The 14,951-nt window shown below is 37.7% G+C and overlaps 1 protein-coding gene across 1 annotated transcript; it reads left to right on the forward strand.

Annotated features, from left to right (window-relative positions):
- Positions 1–1,333: 1,333 nt before the first annotated feature.
- On the forward strand, positions 1,334–14,510 carry LOC132092120 (GRB2-associated and regulator of MAPK protein 2-like). The gene is made up of 6 exons (XM_059498207.1): positions 1,334–1,601; positions 4,679–4,819; positions 6,961–7,091; positions 9,246–10,358; positions 12,015–12,175; positions 13,329–14,510. The coding sequence occupies exons 1-6, from the start codon at positions 1,490–1,492 to the stop codon at positions 14,095–14,097; spliced, it is 2,427 nt and encodes an 808-aa protein (XP_059354190.1). The 5' UTR covers positions 1,334–1,489; the 3' UTR covers positions 14,098–14,510.
- Positions 14,511–14,951: the final 441 nt, after the last annotated feature.

The raw sequence follows: 14,951 nt of genomic DNA on the forward strand, positions 1-14,951 counted from the left end.
GATATGGAGTGTAATGCAGTGTTACTCACAGTTTCAGTGTAAGGTGGATCTCTAAAGTGTCTCCTCTGCTGACTGGTGGCAGGATTACGAGCCTACAAAAATAGAGCAACAGTACTCATTTCATTAAATGCCTCCCTGAGATTGTGTTATATTTTGAAAAGGTTTATTATAATGCGGTGTAATGATTCTTATATGGGCATCTCAGGAACCGCACTTCAGTGGTTTGAGTCTTAACTATCAGATAGGTCCTTCAAAGTATCTTGGAGAAGTGAGGTGTCCTAGTCACAACATCTATCTGCTGGGGTGCCTCAGGGCTCAGTTCTTGGACCACTTCTCTTTTCTGTCTACATGGCATCATTAGGTTCTGTCATTCAGAAACACGGCTTTTCATACCACTGTTATGCTGATGACACTCAACTCTACCTCTCATTCCATCCTGATGATCCGATGTTAGCTACTTGCATCTCAGCTTGTCTAACAGACATTTCTTGTTGGATGAAGGACCATCACCTTCAACTCAACCTTGCCAAGCAGAACTTTTCCTGAGCTTTTTGTCTATTATATATATCTTTTATAGACAATTAGTGTTGTAACATAAACAGTAGGATAAATGTATGGTGCTTACAAATACCAAAGTAGAACTATAACCTACTGTAGTAAAACCATATGGTACCATCATTAGTAAGGAAGATTGATTTATTAGAAAATCAATAAATAATGAAGTAATTATAAAAGTAAAAACAGAAGAACTGCTCATATTTACCATTGGTCGGTAAATTTTCGCGGGGCGAAGTTTTCGCTACACCGACAAAACATCATTATTACTTTATTTATTGTTTTTATTATTAGATGAACTATTATATATTTACAATTTGATACATAATGTAACAAAAGCTCGTTGAATAATTTTTTTTAGCATACATGCTAATAATTTTATTTAAAGTATACTGTTAGATCAGTGTAGAGCATTTAGATCTGTGTAGCAGATGTAACACTACAAAATAGTAGCCTTTATGGTCACTGACGTAAATGCCATTAGGACAACATCGCCACCCTCCCAAAAAGTCTTTGCAAAACTAATTGGCACTGAATCAAGGTTCCCACGTTCTTTTAACCTGTGATATCAGGAAGTAAATTAATAATCACAAACATATCAAACGTTTTATTTTATACAATGTATTTAAGTTTCCATTAACACATAACGTCCCGTTGGCATTTTGAGGCGGTGGATCTCCAGCACTGGTGCTCCGTAGTGAACGCACTGTCTGTCCGGTGTTCCGGTGCGCGCGGGGCGGGAGGAGGAGGGGGAGGAGGAGGAGGAGGAGGAGGAGGAGGAGGAGGGGGGGGTGTCCGAGTCCAGTTTAGATCACATCACTTCAGAGATTCAATCACGCGTTTCTCTTCATCATGGCGCGATGTGCTCCTGACACCGGTTCCGTTCCATGCCCGTGATGCGCGTGATGATGATGATGATGGTGACGGATGAAAGATGGAGAAACTATCCGCGAGCATTAACGGACTCTCGTGGAGCTCCGTGTCGCTGCCGCTGGACGTGGTCGTGAGCAAATTCCGCTTACCGACACTCGTGCGGCTGAGCCACGGTAAGAAACCATTAGACTTATAGAACAGTGTTAGAAACTTGGCACTTAATCGCTAGAGTTTGTTTGACGTCAAAGATTCTTCTTACCAAGTCAAAGTTAGCGGAATAAGACACATCACATTTCGCTGCTTTATTAATGCTCTTTCGGGTCAGATTATGCACATGCAATCTGGAAATACTCCGCAAACGCTGATAACATCACATTTTTTTATCGTATAAAACGATTCAAACTTTAATGAAACGTTGTGTGAATGTTTGCAACACAGCATCCTCAGTGAAGCGTGTAGTTGATTTGTCTTTTGGCTAAAGGTGACAAGAGTGTGTGTTGTGTGTTAAAGAGCTGCAGCTCTTTTCATATGTTAATGGTGTAATGTGCTGCAGTGTGTGTTGAATACTAAACATCATCCTGCAGAAGAAACTCTAACATTAACTCAAATTGAAGAAAACAGCATTAAACTCCTATCAGTGTTGACACATTCCCGTATGTGTGAAAGTTTAACTTTGTATGGTGGGGAAAAGCCTCTCAAGTGAATGAGTGAGTGAGTGAAGTGACATTCAGCCAAGTATGGTGACCCATACTCAGAATTTGTGCTCTGCATTTAACCCATCCGAAATGCACACACACAGAGCAGTGAACACACACACACACACACACTGTGAGCACACACCCGGAGCAGTGGGCAGCCATTTATGCTGCGGTGCCCAGGGAGCAGTTGGGAGTTCAATGCCTTGCTCAAGGGCACCTAAGTCGTGGTATTGAGGGTCGAGAGAGAACTGTACATGCACTCCCCCCACCCACAATTCCTGCCGGCCCGGGACTTGAACTCACAACCTTTCGATTGGGAGTCCAATTGGAATAAGGCACCTTTTGTTTGTTTGCATCAGTTTAGACTCCATACTCTCTGGTGAGAGTATTTAAAGAAATAGTTTGTACCTATAAATGCATATTACTTAACCTTAAGAATTTCTGTTTTGGGTAAAATATCTCTTTAAGCATAAAATGAGCTCAGAAGCTCATAAAGATGATTGAATCAGATGGGAAAATGAAGAGGAATTTCAGGTTATAATTGTTTATTTTTATAAAACAATGAAAATGATTTTTTTTAACAATGCATACTTTAATAATAATTAAGTGACAAGACTTTTGCATTTGTGTTAAATTACATATAAATCTACCCTTATTAAAGATATTTAATGCTCTATAAATATTTGTAATGCCTGATCACCCAAAAAATGATAAAGATAATTATAACTAAATTAATGTCCATGCCAACAAACAATGACCTTCTGTTTATTTTAAGTGATGTTGTCTGCCAGTTTAAATTATCTGTCTCTTTAAAGTCAGATGGATTCTAATTGGCTGACAATGTTTTTATTGTTCATCAGCTTGAAAAAATATTACTCTAAAAGGGATTCAAATGATATTGTTCCTTTTTGTCATTAATGCTACAATTGTGGCATGTGATACACCTTTCCAGGTGCTGTAATCTGCAAAATTTTGCCATCGAAATCCAGTAATTTCAATAGGAATCTTTGCAATCAGGAGTTTTGCAAACCCTATTCAGATTTTGCTCATGTTAAAGTTGGTTGTGTTCATCAACACAAAGCTGCTTAGTTTGACTTTTGTGTGAGCACGGCTTTAAATTGACAATCGACAGCAGAGAATGGCCCTTTAAAGAGCAACAAATACACTATTATATGGTATATAAGTAAGTATGGTAAAGTGACAACAGATTTACACTCTTAAAAATAAAGGTTCTTAATTGCCATTGAATTCTCCATGAAGAACCTTTAACATCCATGGAACCTTGACCGTTACTCAAAAGGTTCTTTAGTGTCTTTATTAATTGTTAAAATGTTCACACACTAAAATGATTCTGAAGAACTGTTCACTGAAAAGTTAAGGAACCCAAAATGGTTATTCTATGGCATTGCTGTAAAAAAAAAAAAACTTTTGGGAACCTTTAATTTTAAGTGTATGGTTTATGAATATCTCTCTTGTTCCTTTTGACTGTAATGTTGATTTTGAACCTTCAGATCATCTTGATTAGATGTTGCTGTGATGTGTTTGTGTGCATCAGCACATACAGCAGTAATTTTACACAACAGACAGTCTGCAGAGAACGTGTCTGTGTGTGCTGGACTTGATCCCTGTGTAAAGCATCTGTTCTGAGACTCGTCTCAATGAGGAATTCTTTTAATACCAGATCAATACAGTTCATCTCTCTCTCTTTCTCTCTGTCCATTCATCCATTCCTCAGCAGAGAGATCAGTCTGATGTTTGTGAGGTGATGTTGTTTGTGTTAGATCGCTGACCTCAGTTCTCTCCCATAAACCCCATGTGCGGAAGTTTAAAGAACTCATTTGTTGTTTGTGGTTGAGCTGTCATATGTGTGTGTGTGTGTGTTTGTGTGTGAGAGAGAGACTGACTGTGTGTTTGGCTGTGTGTGTGTGTCAGCTTCAAGGTCAGATACACCCTGATTTGACATTTTGCAGCTTTTGGGTTTTCCAGTGGCTGATATCTAGAGAACAGGCTGTGTGTGTAGAAAAATAATGTCAAATTAATTTTTAAAGCACTTTTCACATACACATGGTCTCATTGTTTTACAGAAAATCATAATATTAATGTTTATAATAACTTAATATCTTCATGCTTTATAGTCCTGTTTAGCATATTAGAGTTGTGTGCTTACATTTTGTTTGCATTTTGGCAATATACAAGCAGCTGTACATGTACTATATGGATGGATATAATATATCCAACTTGATATATATAGAGCTGTTTGATAATAGGTTAAATTCTTGCAACAATATAAACAATCACGCAGCTGAGATTTGCTACATAGTAATTATTGCTTTACGTGAATGTACTGTAAGTATCTGGGTGAGGTTGGATATAGTTATTGTACTTTTATAATTTGTTATTAATTATAAATTCGTTAATTAATTTGAGTTACTGTAGAGTCAGACAAGCATTGCCAATACTGAGTGTTTCAGCCAATATAAATGTCTTGTGCTGAACCTGTAAATGATGAATTATCGTGCTTATCAGTTGTGTGTGTTTTTGTGTGTGTGCAGGTGAGAATGTGGAGGGTCTTTCGGAGGAGGATGTGATTTTTCTTCACTCCTGCAGACAGTGGACCACCGTCACTGCCCACAGTCTGGAGGAGGGTCATTACGTGATTGGACCCAAAATAGACATCCCGCTACAGTATCAAGGTACCATACAGTATCATTAACGTTAACTAAAAAAAAAAAAAAAAATTAATTAAATTTTCATTTAGTTTCTTAAGTACTAAAATAACTCAAACCAAATAACCTAAAAGTAAAACCTATTTAGATTAGTGCTGTCAAATCGATTGATCATATCCAAAATAAATGTTTGTGTTTAAATAATGTGATTAATCGATTTGACAGCACTAATTTAGACATATGTAAAAATAATAAAGAAATAAAAATGACAGAAAAATATTAATTTAATATTAAATGTTAATTTAAAATATTAACAAAAACTATAATAGTATCTCAATGATACTAAAATAACACAGGTATTATATTAAACACACAGACTGCAATATGTGCCAACAGGTATACCTCACATTCAACGATTTGCTGATGAATGACAAACCCATATTTTATTTTCCAATTTGTTGACTAGAGGTGTGTTATTACCTCTAAAAGTGACTTATTTACTCCTAGAGAATGATAAAATGGTCATAAGAGTCTTATCTAGAGATCAGATAGAGATTAGAGAGCATAGAGATTTAGAGTGGACCCTTTTAACTAGGAAAATTGGATGCAACATCAAACACATGTTGAAAATGTGTGCACAGACATATTTGTACATTTTCTTCCTCAAGCAGTTTTTAATAGTAAAGTTTGAAGAAAATATGCAAAGAAACTGACCCTAGATCAGCACACAAAACTGATTTCTCATTGAGAGTGTACAAGCTATTAAAAAACACTGAAAGCAGACAGAAAGAGCCAGAGACAGAGATGACTGGTTGTTAACAGTATATTGATTGTTGTTTTCAAGCACTTAACTTCACACGTTCACTTAGATGTTTTCTCCATTACACACACACACACACACACACACACACTCTCACACACATTCAGTCAGTCTCAATTCTATTCACTGTTATACTGCAGTTAGTGTTTTCATACCATATGGGCAAAGCATTCAGGCGATAAAGGGACAACAAATGAAAGCTGAAGATTGTACATTTCTTGTGGAGAATAATGCCAAAAATTTCAAAGAGATAGGAAGTACTGTAGTAGTGATGATATTTTTTTTAAATACTACATTTATACATATGTATACATACATGCATGCATACATACACGCACATTTTAATAAATCTGATTATTTTGATTAGAACACACACCTTCTTATGAATGGCCATCAATAGAGAGCAATGCTTTTTGCTCAAAGAATGGAGTCGTTTGGTTAGTGCTTTCATTCATAAAGTCAAACTCATCATTACCTCATCCTGACGTCATTCCCATGGGAGCCACGGAGGAGCCCGTTTTTCTGAGCTTCCGGAATCGCAGACATTACTGCGCTGGACTTCCTCTCCTGGGACGGCCGTTACCTAATACACCCGCCACCGCACCATTACATCAGGTGACCAATGAGATCATCTGCTGGGGTTTCCGGAGGCAGTGAGATGCTGAGAGGGATGGATGAGGTCATTTGTGTCTCCGTGGCCGGGTCTAGCGTCTCTCAGATAGACAGAGTGCTAACAAGCAAGATGGAATTATAGAAGAGTGATTTTTAGACATCTGAGACCATGTTGATATTTTAGATTTGCTCTGACTTTAATGATGTGGATGAGTTTGTTATTGATGACTCTCAAAATAGAAGATCTGCATAATATTAACATGTTATATTTGTGTGTGTGTTTCTGCGTGAGCTACTGTAGGGCTCTGGGAATAATAAACTCCATAGAGATTTATTTGTATTTTTTTATGATGATGATAACACATACAACTATAACAATGAACATACTGTGTTTACATTCTATGGAAAAAAATTACCAAACCAAACCTAAACAACTAAAAAAGTTTTGTGCTCTACACTAAAACAACATTTCTGCATGTGTATTTCTGTCTTAGATATATATACATTCTGGCTGCAGAGTGACTTCTTAAACAAAAATGTGAAAGAAATGGCTCTGGGTTGATCCTCAGAAGGAAAAATGGTTTCTAAAACATTAAAAAAAAACTGCATTAACCTATTTTTTGAATGCCAGGATGTTACTAATGAACTCTTTTTGCTCACTTCTGGGGAAATTTGGTGGATTTTGCAAAACACTTTTTTTGTTTCTTTCTTTCTCTGTGTTTTTCTCTGTCCTCAGGGAAGTTTAAGTTATTGGATCAGGATCGGGATGTTCGCGAGCCAGTTCAATACTTTGGAAGCGTGGAAGAAATCGCAGGAATTTTTCCTGATCGTGTGTTCGTCATGGAGCCCATCACATTTAGTGTTAAGGTAAAGACAGCATCAAAACCTGTCATTTGAACTAAAACTATAAAAAAACACATTAACTGAAATTTAATTAAATACTGTATAAAAATATCAACTTATTTCAGTTCATGCCAAGCCAACATTTCTAATTCTTGTTTAGTTGAAGTTAGTGTTGACACAGTATTAAGATTTCAGTATACCACAGTTCTCGGTACTAATTTCTAAAGCTTACTTTTTTTAAATTACTGCTGTATGTGCTGATGCACACAAACACATCACAGCAACATCTAATCAAGATGATCTGAAGGTTCAAAATCAACATTACAGTCAAAAGGAACAAGAGAGATATTCATAAACCACAAAAACATGCTAATAAAATTTTTTGACTATTTTCATTCCATCCAAACAGTGTACATATTTAATTTTAAAGGGCTTTTGAATTTTAAAGCCAAGAATAACAACTAAGTTAGCTAGAGTACTGCTTTTCTGACTGATATGACACAAACAATGTTAACCATTTGTACATTCTCTAACACACATATTTTAGATTCATGATTCATTTAAAAGCCTCTGTTGTGTATAATATAGTAAATATAATCATGTCCTGTTTTTTTTACCCTGATAAAAGTTAAAGGAGCATTAAATATTTAAAAGGTTACTCCACTGCAAAATAAAAATTTGTCATTAATGACTTACCTACCCCACATGTCGTTCCAAACCCGTAAAAGCTTAGTTCGTCTTCGGAACACAATTTAAGATATTTTGGATGAAAACAGGGAGGCTTGTGACTGTCCCATAGACTGCCAAGTAAATAACAGTGTGAAGGTCCAGGAAAGTATGATAGACATCGTCAGAATAGTCCATCTGTCATCTGTGATTCAACCATAATGTAATAAAGCGACGAGAATACTTTTTGTACACAAAGAAAACAAAAATAATGATTCCTCTCCAGATCAGCGAAGCCTCATTTTGACAAATCGGACTATAACGCAGATGGCGGATGCTCCTCTATATGATTCGCGCCACAAGGATACGTTATATGTATTTATGATTTGGTTTGAAAGAAAACAATACAGCAACGCAGCGCGGCTGATACAGAAGAGCTTACGCCACCTGCTGAACTTGTTGAATTGTCGTTATTTTTGTTTTCTTTGTGTATAAAAAATCGCTTCATAACGTTACAGTTGAATCACTGATGGCAGATGGACTATTCTGATGATGCTTTTCATACTTCACACTATTATTTAATAGTAACAAAAGTGGTGTTTCCCACAGCCTTGCACTCTATTTGTGGCGTCATATATGTTCAAATTCCCTCTCTGCCAGCAGGAGGCGCTTGTAGAGCGGGAGAAAGAGAGGCTTCTCCGGCTGTAATCAAAAAAGAGCTGCGCTCAAAGATGCTGCTCAGGCATTACAGACAAGATGAAATGAAAATAACTTTCTGAAGAAAGTCGGATACCTTTAGAAATACAGTGATATAAAAACACCCACACTGGGTTTCGACTTTAACACATGCAGTGCTCATTTTTATTCAACGAAGTCAAAGCCTTTTGGAAAATCTATTTGTGGCGGTGAGTTTTGATATTGTAGCGGACCGCCACAAATAAATCAATGTATGGAGGAAACAATGGAACTTACCTGCTTGAACTCTCTCATTTGATTTGGGTGTCTGTCTTTAAAGTGTTTTGTTAGTTTGTTGTTTCCTCTTTTTGATGTCGTCATGTCTCAGTGCTTTTATGAAGAGAGCACATCTGTGCAACTTTCAGAAAGCACATCAAGAACCGGGTTGACCGGGTACTCGGTACCACGGTTCTTAAAAAAACCTGGTACCATAATATTTTCATTTGTTTAGTACCGACTTACCGAAGTAACGGGTCTTTTGACAACACTAGTTGAAGTACTAAAATTGCTAAAGCTAAAAAATAGACATAATTAAAACTATTACTAACAAACTAAAACTTAAATAAAAAATGAATATAAAAAAATCGTTATTGGTATTGTTCTTGGTGTGAACAAGCTTTAGCTAATTTTAGACTTGATTAAAGTTTAACTGCTATAAATTACAAGCAGCCTGTACCTTGACAAAGAAGGTTCGTCCTGGTCTCTAACCTCATGGCATCAGTAATGTGTTTTTTGTTAAATGCTAATACATGTGTCTCTCTCTTCCTCTCGCTGTAGGTGGTGTCTGGGGAGTTTTCGGAGGATAGTGAGTTGTATAATTTCTCTCTTCAAGCGGGAGATGAATTAACCCTCATGGGCCAGGCAGAACTGCTCTGCGTCCAATCAACTCGCGAGAAATCCCGCCTGACTGCATTGCTACGGCGACTGGGCAAAGCAGGCGGAGCTCTGGGACGTCCCGCCCGCATGAAGATGCCTTGTTTGATTTGCATGAACCACCGGACCAATGAGAGCGTCAGTTTGCCGTTCCAGTGCCGCGGGCGGTTTTGCACGCGTTCGCCGCAGGAGATGCAGATGCAGGGAGGCCAACACACCGTGCGCAGCATCATCGAGCGCGTGCGGTTACCCGTGAACGTGTCTGTGCCGTCACGACCTCCTTGTAACCCATACGACCTGCATGCAATCCGTGAAGGCCATCGATATAAACTCCTCAGCATCATCAGCAAAACTGTCGTTCTCTGCTGCATACTTCGCAAAGAGGAAGTCATGTCATCTCACTTCCTGTTATTAACAGACATGCCACGCTTCACTCTGCCGGAGGGTTTACTGCATGCTGACATTTCCTATCAGCAGGTGGTGCTACAGTGCGCTCTGCGTTGCCAGGAAAGCTTCGATCCGGACAATTACTCACATGCCGTGCGCGAAGTCAAGACGGATTTCTCCGAGGAGTGTCTCAGCCCACGGCAGATTCAGGTGTGCGTTCAAGGCTATGGGCGCGACGAGCTCGGGACGTCCCTGCAGAGACTGTCTCTGTGTGTCTATGGAGGCGGAGCCATCACACACACGATATCACATGGCTGCGGAGACTCGCCGGGCGACTCGCACACGCTGCCCTCTAGTGACGGTGAGGAACGAGAATACGTCACACCCAATTGGTCAACAGAGACACAGGAGATTCCATACGAGGAGCTCTGGACCAATCAGAGTTCTGGAAGTTTTGGGGTGACGTCTGAGAGCTCAGTGAAGGCGGAGCATAACCTCATATCCTTCCACTCCACTACCACATCATTAGATGGAACGGTGGGCTCCACCCACGTAGCCATGGTGCAGATGGAAGCAGGAAGAGTATCAAGAGTATCGACTCCACCTCCTGTCCCTCCCAAATCTGAAGCTGTAAGCAGCCATTTTGCACAGTTTTTCACGCTTTTGCATCATATTGCGTTTTTTTATTATTATTGAAAAACATACCATATATAGATAAATTAGGGAAATATGTATTTGTTATAAAATAATGACACTTCAAAAAATCTTAATGGTTGCAATAGGCTTAATTTTTTGTAAGTAAAATTTAAATGTTACGTGTAAAAAAAAAAAAAAAAAAAAAAAATATATATATATATTATATATATATATATATATATATATATATATATATATATATATATATATATATAATTACTTTGTTACTATTGATTTGGGGGTGAAATATTCTGGACATGTTCTTTTAATGCATATTAAATGCATATAGCAGTTTTGTGAGATTCACTCTTTTAGATAATTCTCAGGCATTATTGGGCTTTTGACCCTGAGCTCAGCTGTACTGTAGTTCAGTAACCCTCTTTATTCTCATGATTTTAACTTGTCTTCCTCAGTTCTTTTGTCACGGTCCTACAAGCATACACACACACACACACTGGAATTAAAGTCTTTTTGACACTGTTGACTGGAATTACAGCCTTTCTCTTTTACCCTGTTCTCTCTCTCTCTCCCACACACAGTGGGTTCAGGCCTGGCCTGTAATTTAGCTTCCCAAACACACACACACACACACACACAAACACACACACTCACTGTCCCTGGTGTATTTGCGGAGGAAGTGAACTGTATCCCAGAATCCTAGAGTTGTTCCTCCCAGAAGAGGAAATTTAGACAGTGATAACAGATAACAGATGGAGTTTATCATCTGGATGATTATTGAGACAATATTTCCATATTAACCGTAATTAGGAAACAAGCACTTGTAAACACTGGTTTACTGCAGAGTGTGTCTGGAACTCTAATTAAAGAATCCAAAAAGAGTTTCAGCTTGTGATTTCTTTTGTTGATTGTATTGTTCTGTATACTGTTTAGTGTTCTTAAAAAAGCACAAATATTGATCTTGGTTTTGTGTATAATCCATTGAAATAAACATATTTGAATATTAATATAGAGTTAAAATGATTTAAAATGTATTAACAGTTTCCATAAAATATACTTTTTTTTTTTCTCTTTTTGTGATATTTTGTCCCTTCAGTCATTGACACATCAGCTACAATAACTGACTTGAATTATCTTCATATCTTTTATTATATGCAATTATTTATGATTAATTAGATTAATTAATCAGCAGCATATTATGTCATTATTTCCACTGACAGCCTGAGATAAATTGAGTTTCATTGTATTATATTCTGTTAATATATGATTTTTGCATCCATTTAAACATTTATCACTAGACTCTGGATTTCTCAACAAACTAACAGTGTTCTGTATATAGTTTTCAGTGTATAATAATGATTGTTTGGTATTTAGTGCTCCTTTTATTCCATATTCTGTTTAATATTAATTGTTCAATATTTGGTATTTATTATTCGATTTTCTGTGTTCAGTATTAATGACACGGGAATATGTTGTTTAAATTTCTCCTGGAAATAAAGTGACATTTACTTGAAAACCAGGTCTTGAGTTATGAGGAAGACAACAGCAAGACTGTAATATAATAGATGTCCCATACACTGTTATATATTAACTGTTCTTTCTTGTTCTTTTGAATTTCTTCTGTCTATCTAGGTGAAAGAAGAGTGTCGTTTCTTAAACGCTCCTCCTGTTCCGCCCCGCTGTGCTAAAGGCCCCGCCCCCAGCCCTCCAGTTCCCACCCGCTTACCTAAAACTCCGCCCAGACAGACGCTCAACCCAAAACTCTCATTTTATTCCTCTGGACTGCAAGAAAGGTAAAAATTACTGTTGCAATGATTTAAATAGAGTCTTTTTAAGTACTTATTGGTTGGAACTAAGTAAGGGGAATCAAGAGTAAGTTATTAATCCATCATTTTTTTTTGGTACTTTCGAGGAAATATTTACCCTTGGGAATACTGATAATTTGACTATAACAAATACAATGAAACAAAATACCTAAGGAACAAAAATGATTTGCATTCATTTATTATGAAAAGTTGCAAAAAAGGTCTACATACTATAAATAGGGATGCAACTATTCACTTAACTCATGATGCAATTCACAATTCTGATTTCATAATATGATTTACTCATTATTAGATTTAAGACAAATTATAAATGATAAGTTGTCCTTTTATTATTGCTTGGACAAAATGCTGCACATTTATTTGTGAAACCCCAAATCAAATAAATCTCTTTATATAAACATACTAAGGCTTTGCCTGTTCTCTTTCCATTTAAAATTAGAGGCAACCACTTAATTTTAATCATGGTCCAAACAAAGATGCTGGATACGTGCAGCATGAGCAGTTTTAGAAATATGAAGCAAAAACAAATGCTCTGACTTTCATTTTGTCAATCTATACTACAGAAAATATATCTACATGAAACAAAAGCAGCAGATGGGCTGAATAAAAACGCATATTCATTCTCTGCCAGCTGGTGGCGCTTATGGACCAGCAGCAATACAGCGTCTCCTTGTTTGCATCACTGTGCTTATGAACACTACTTTAATATGCATTATACAGAAGCGAGATGAAATGAAAATACCCTCTAAAGTTTTCTAATGATAGTTAGTTTCCGTAAGTCAGAACCCAATTGTATTGCGATTTGTTTAAACATCTCAACCTATTTGAATCATTGCATAATTTGTATCGATTTTCAACCGGCTCGGGGTGCATCACTACCTTAAAGGTCCAAAAAGACAACAAAAAGTAAATGCGAGATAAAAACCACAGCTCAACATAAACGTCTTCAGTGCAATGGGCACTCGAATTAGCTTTTTTCTTGTCCTTCATCACCTTTCTAGCATGCTTTTTAGCAACTTTTCGACTGTTTGGATTGTTGTGGCTTACAACTTCTTGTTCTTTATTTGAGTTTTGGTGATTTCTTCATTTACTCATTTTAATACAACTCTTTCTCTATCAGTTCTGCTCCTCGTAGTGGCAGCAACTCTCCATCGCCAGACTCTTATTCTCTGTATTGTTACCCGTGCACCTGGGCCGGCTGTGTGACCTCTGACCCCTGTGTGAGCCCTGATCCCACCCAACCTGCACAAGCCTGTTGGTCCCACCCACGAGGAGGCGGGGCCTACACCTCCAACATCCTCAATACACCTCTACTCAGTACTGACTCCACCCAAAAGAACTACTCCACCTGCCCTAGACCGCTGCCGGTGGCGCAAAACCGCTTTGCACCATTTGGTGCCCTAAACCCTTTTGCTAATCCTGGACACGCCCACGCCTCCTCCGATTGGCTCACCACCACAGATAGGAACTCTCCCACTCTGATACCTGACCTCATTAGCTCTACCCCTAAGGAGCCTCAAGCCAATCAGGGAGGTTCAGAAGGTGGCCCTGAGACTCCGCCTAGACCCGTTAAGAGTTCAGAAGAGGACGCGGTTGCTGCAGACCCCGCCTCCGGATCAGTCACCAAGGCAAAGGGGGCAGAGGGAGGGGCCGGGTCATCTTGGCGACCCCCAGCAGAGCTCTGCTGGCTCTCAGTGGAGGAGGTTTCATCCAGTCTTCGGTTCATCGGCCTTTCAGATGACGTGATTGGTCTGTTCAGCCGAGAAAGAATTGACGGCTCTATTTTCACTCAGCTGACAGAGGAAATCTTGTCAGAGGACTTTAAACTCACCAAACTACAGGTCAAAAAAATCATGCAGTTCATCAAAGGATGGAGACCCAAGATATGAGCAACATCCTTGTGAATTTAGGAATGTTTTTTTTTTGAGAGACACAGGAGTACTCCAGCTACAATGAGTGCTTCTGTTCTTACTTATTCAGATGTTTTATAAATGTGTGTGTGTGTCTGAAATACACCTCTCTAATTGAAGGACTGACCGATTGTGACTAATATATTATGGAACACTATTTGATGTTTTTGTTGTTTCTGGGGTGGGATGGTTTTGCGTGGCTTCAGTTGACAGTCAGAACTTATGGTGTGGTCTTTCAAGGGTTTACTGACTGTGTTTTGACCACTTTTGTCTGATTTATGGTAACCTGACATGTTTGTTGGATTTGGGACTATGATGAATCTCATGAAACCTGTCAGGAACATGTCCAGGTTACATTTTTGCAGAAAATCAAAAACTAAAAATAAATAAATCATCAAATTTAGCTTAAAAAAATGTATCATTTTAAAATAATTAAAACCAATAATTACATTAAGATCATTATTATTATTATTTTGTAGTGTGTTATTATTTTATTGATATTTAAGCACATTTAAACCCTAAACATTGTTAATGTCTGAAGAATCTCATTATGATTACTGTAATGTGGAAAAAAGGTTTAAATAGATTTAAGCAAAACAATGTATTTTTTATAAAACTGAATCTAAAGAGGACCATTGAGAATAATCATAATAAACAAAAAATCTCAAATAAAAGTAAAAAATTGGAAAACGTTGTTTGGAGAATTCTGGCAAAATGTTCATGAAAAATGTCTGGGGAATATATATATTCTTGACAGATTTGATGAGATTTACTCATCAGAGCACATTTTTCCTCTTTCCTTATGCTCTCATATGAAGCTCATGTCATGTATA

Source organism: Carassius carassius, chromosome 18 (assembly GCF_963082965.1).
Source record: "Carassius carassius chromosome 18, fCarCar2.1, whole genome shotgun sequence".
NCBI lineage: Eukaryota > Metazoa > Chordata > Actinopteri > Cypriniformes > Cyprinidae > Carassius > Carassius carassius.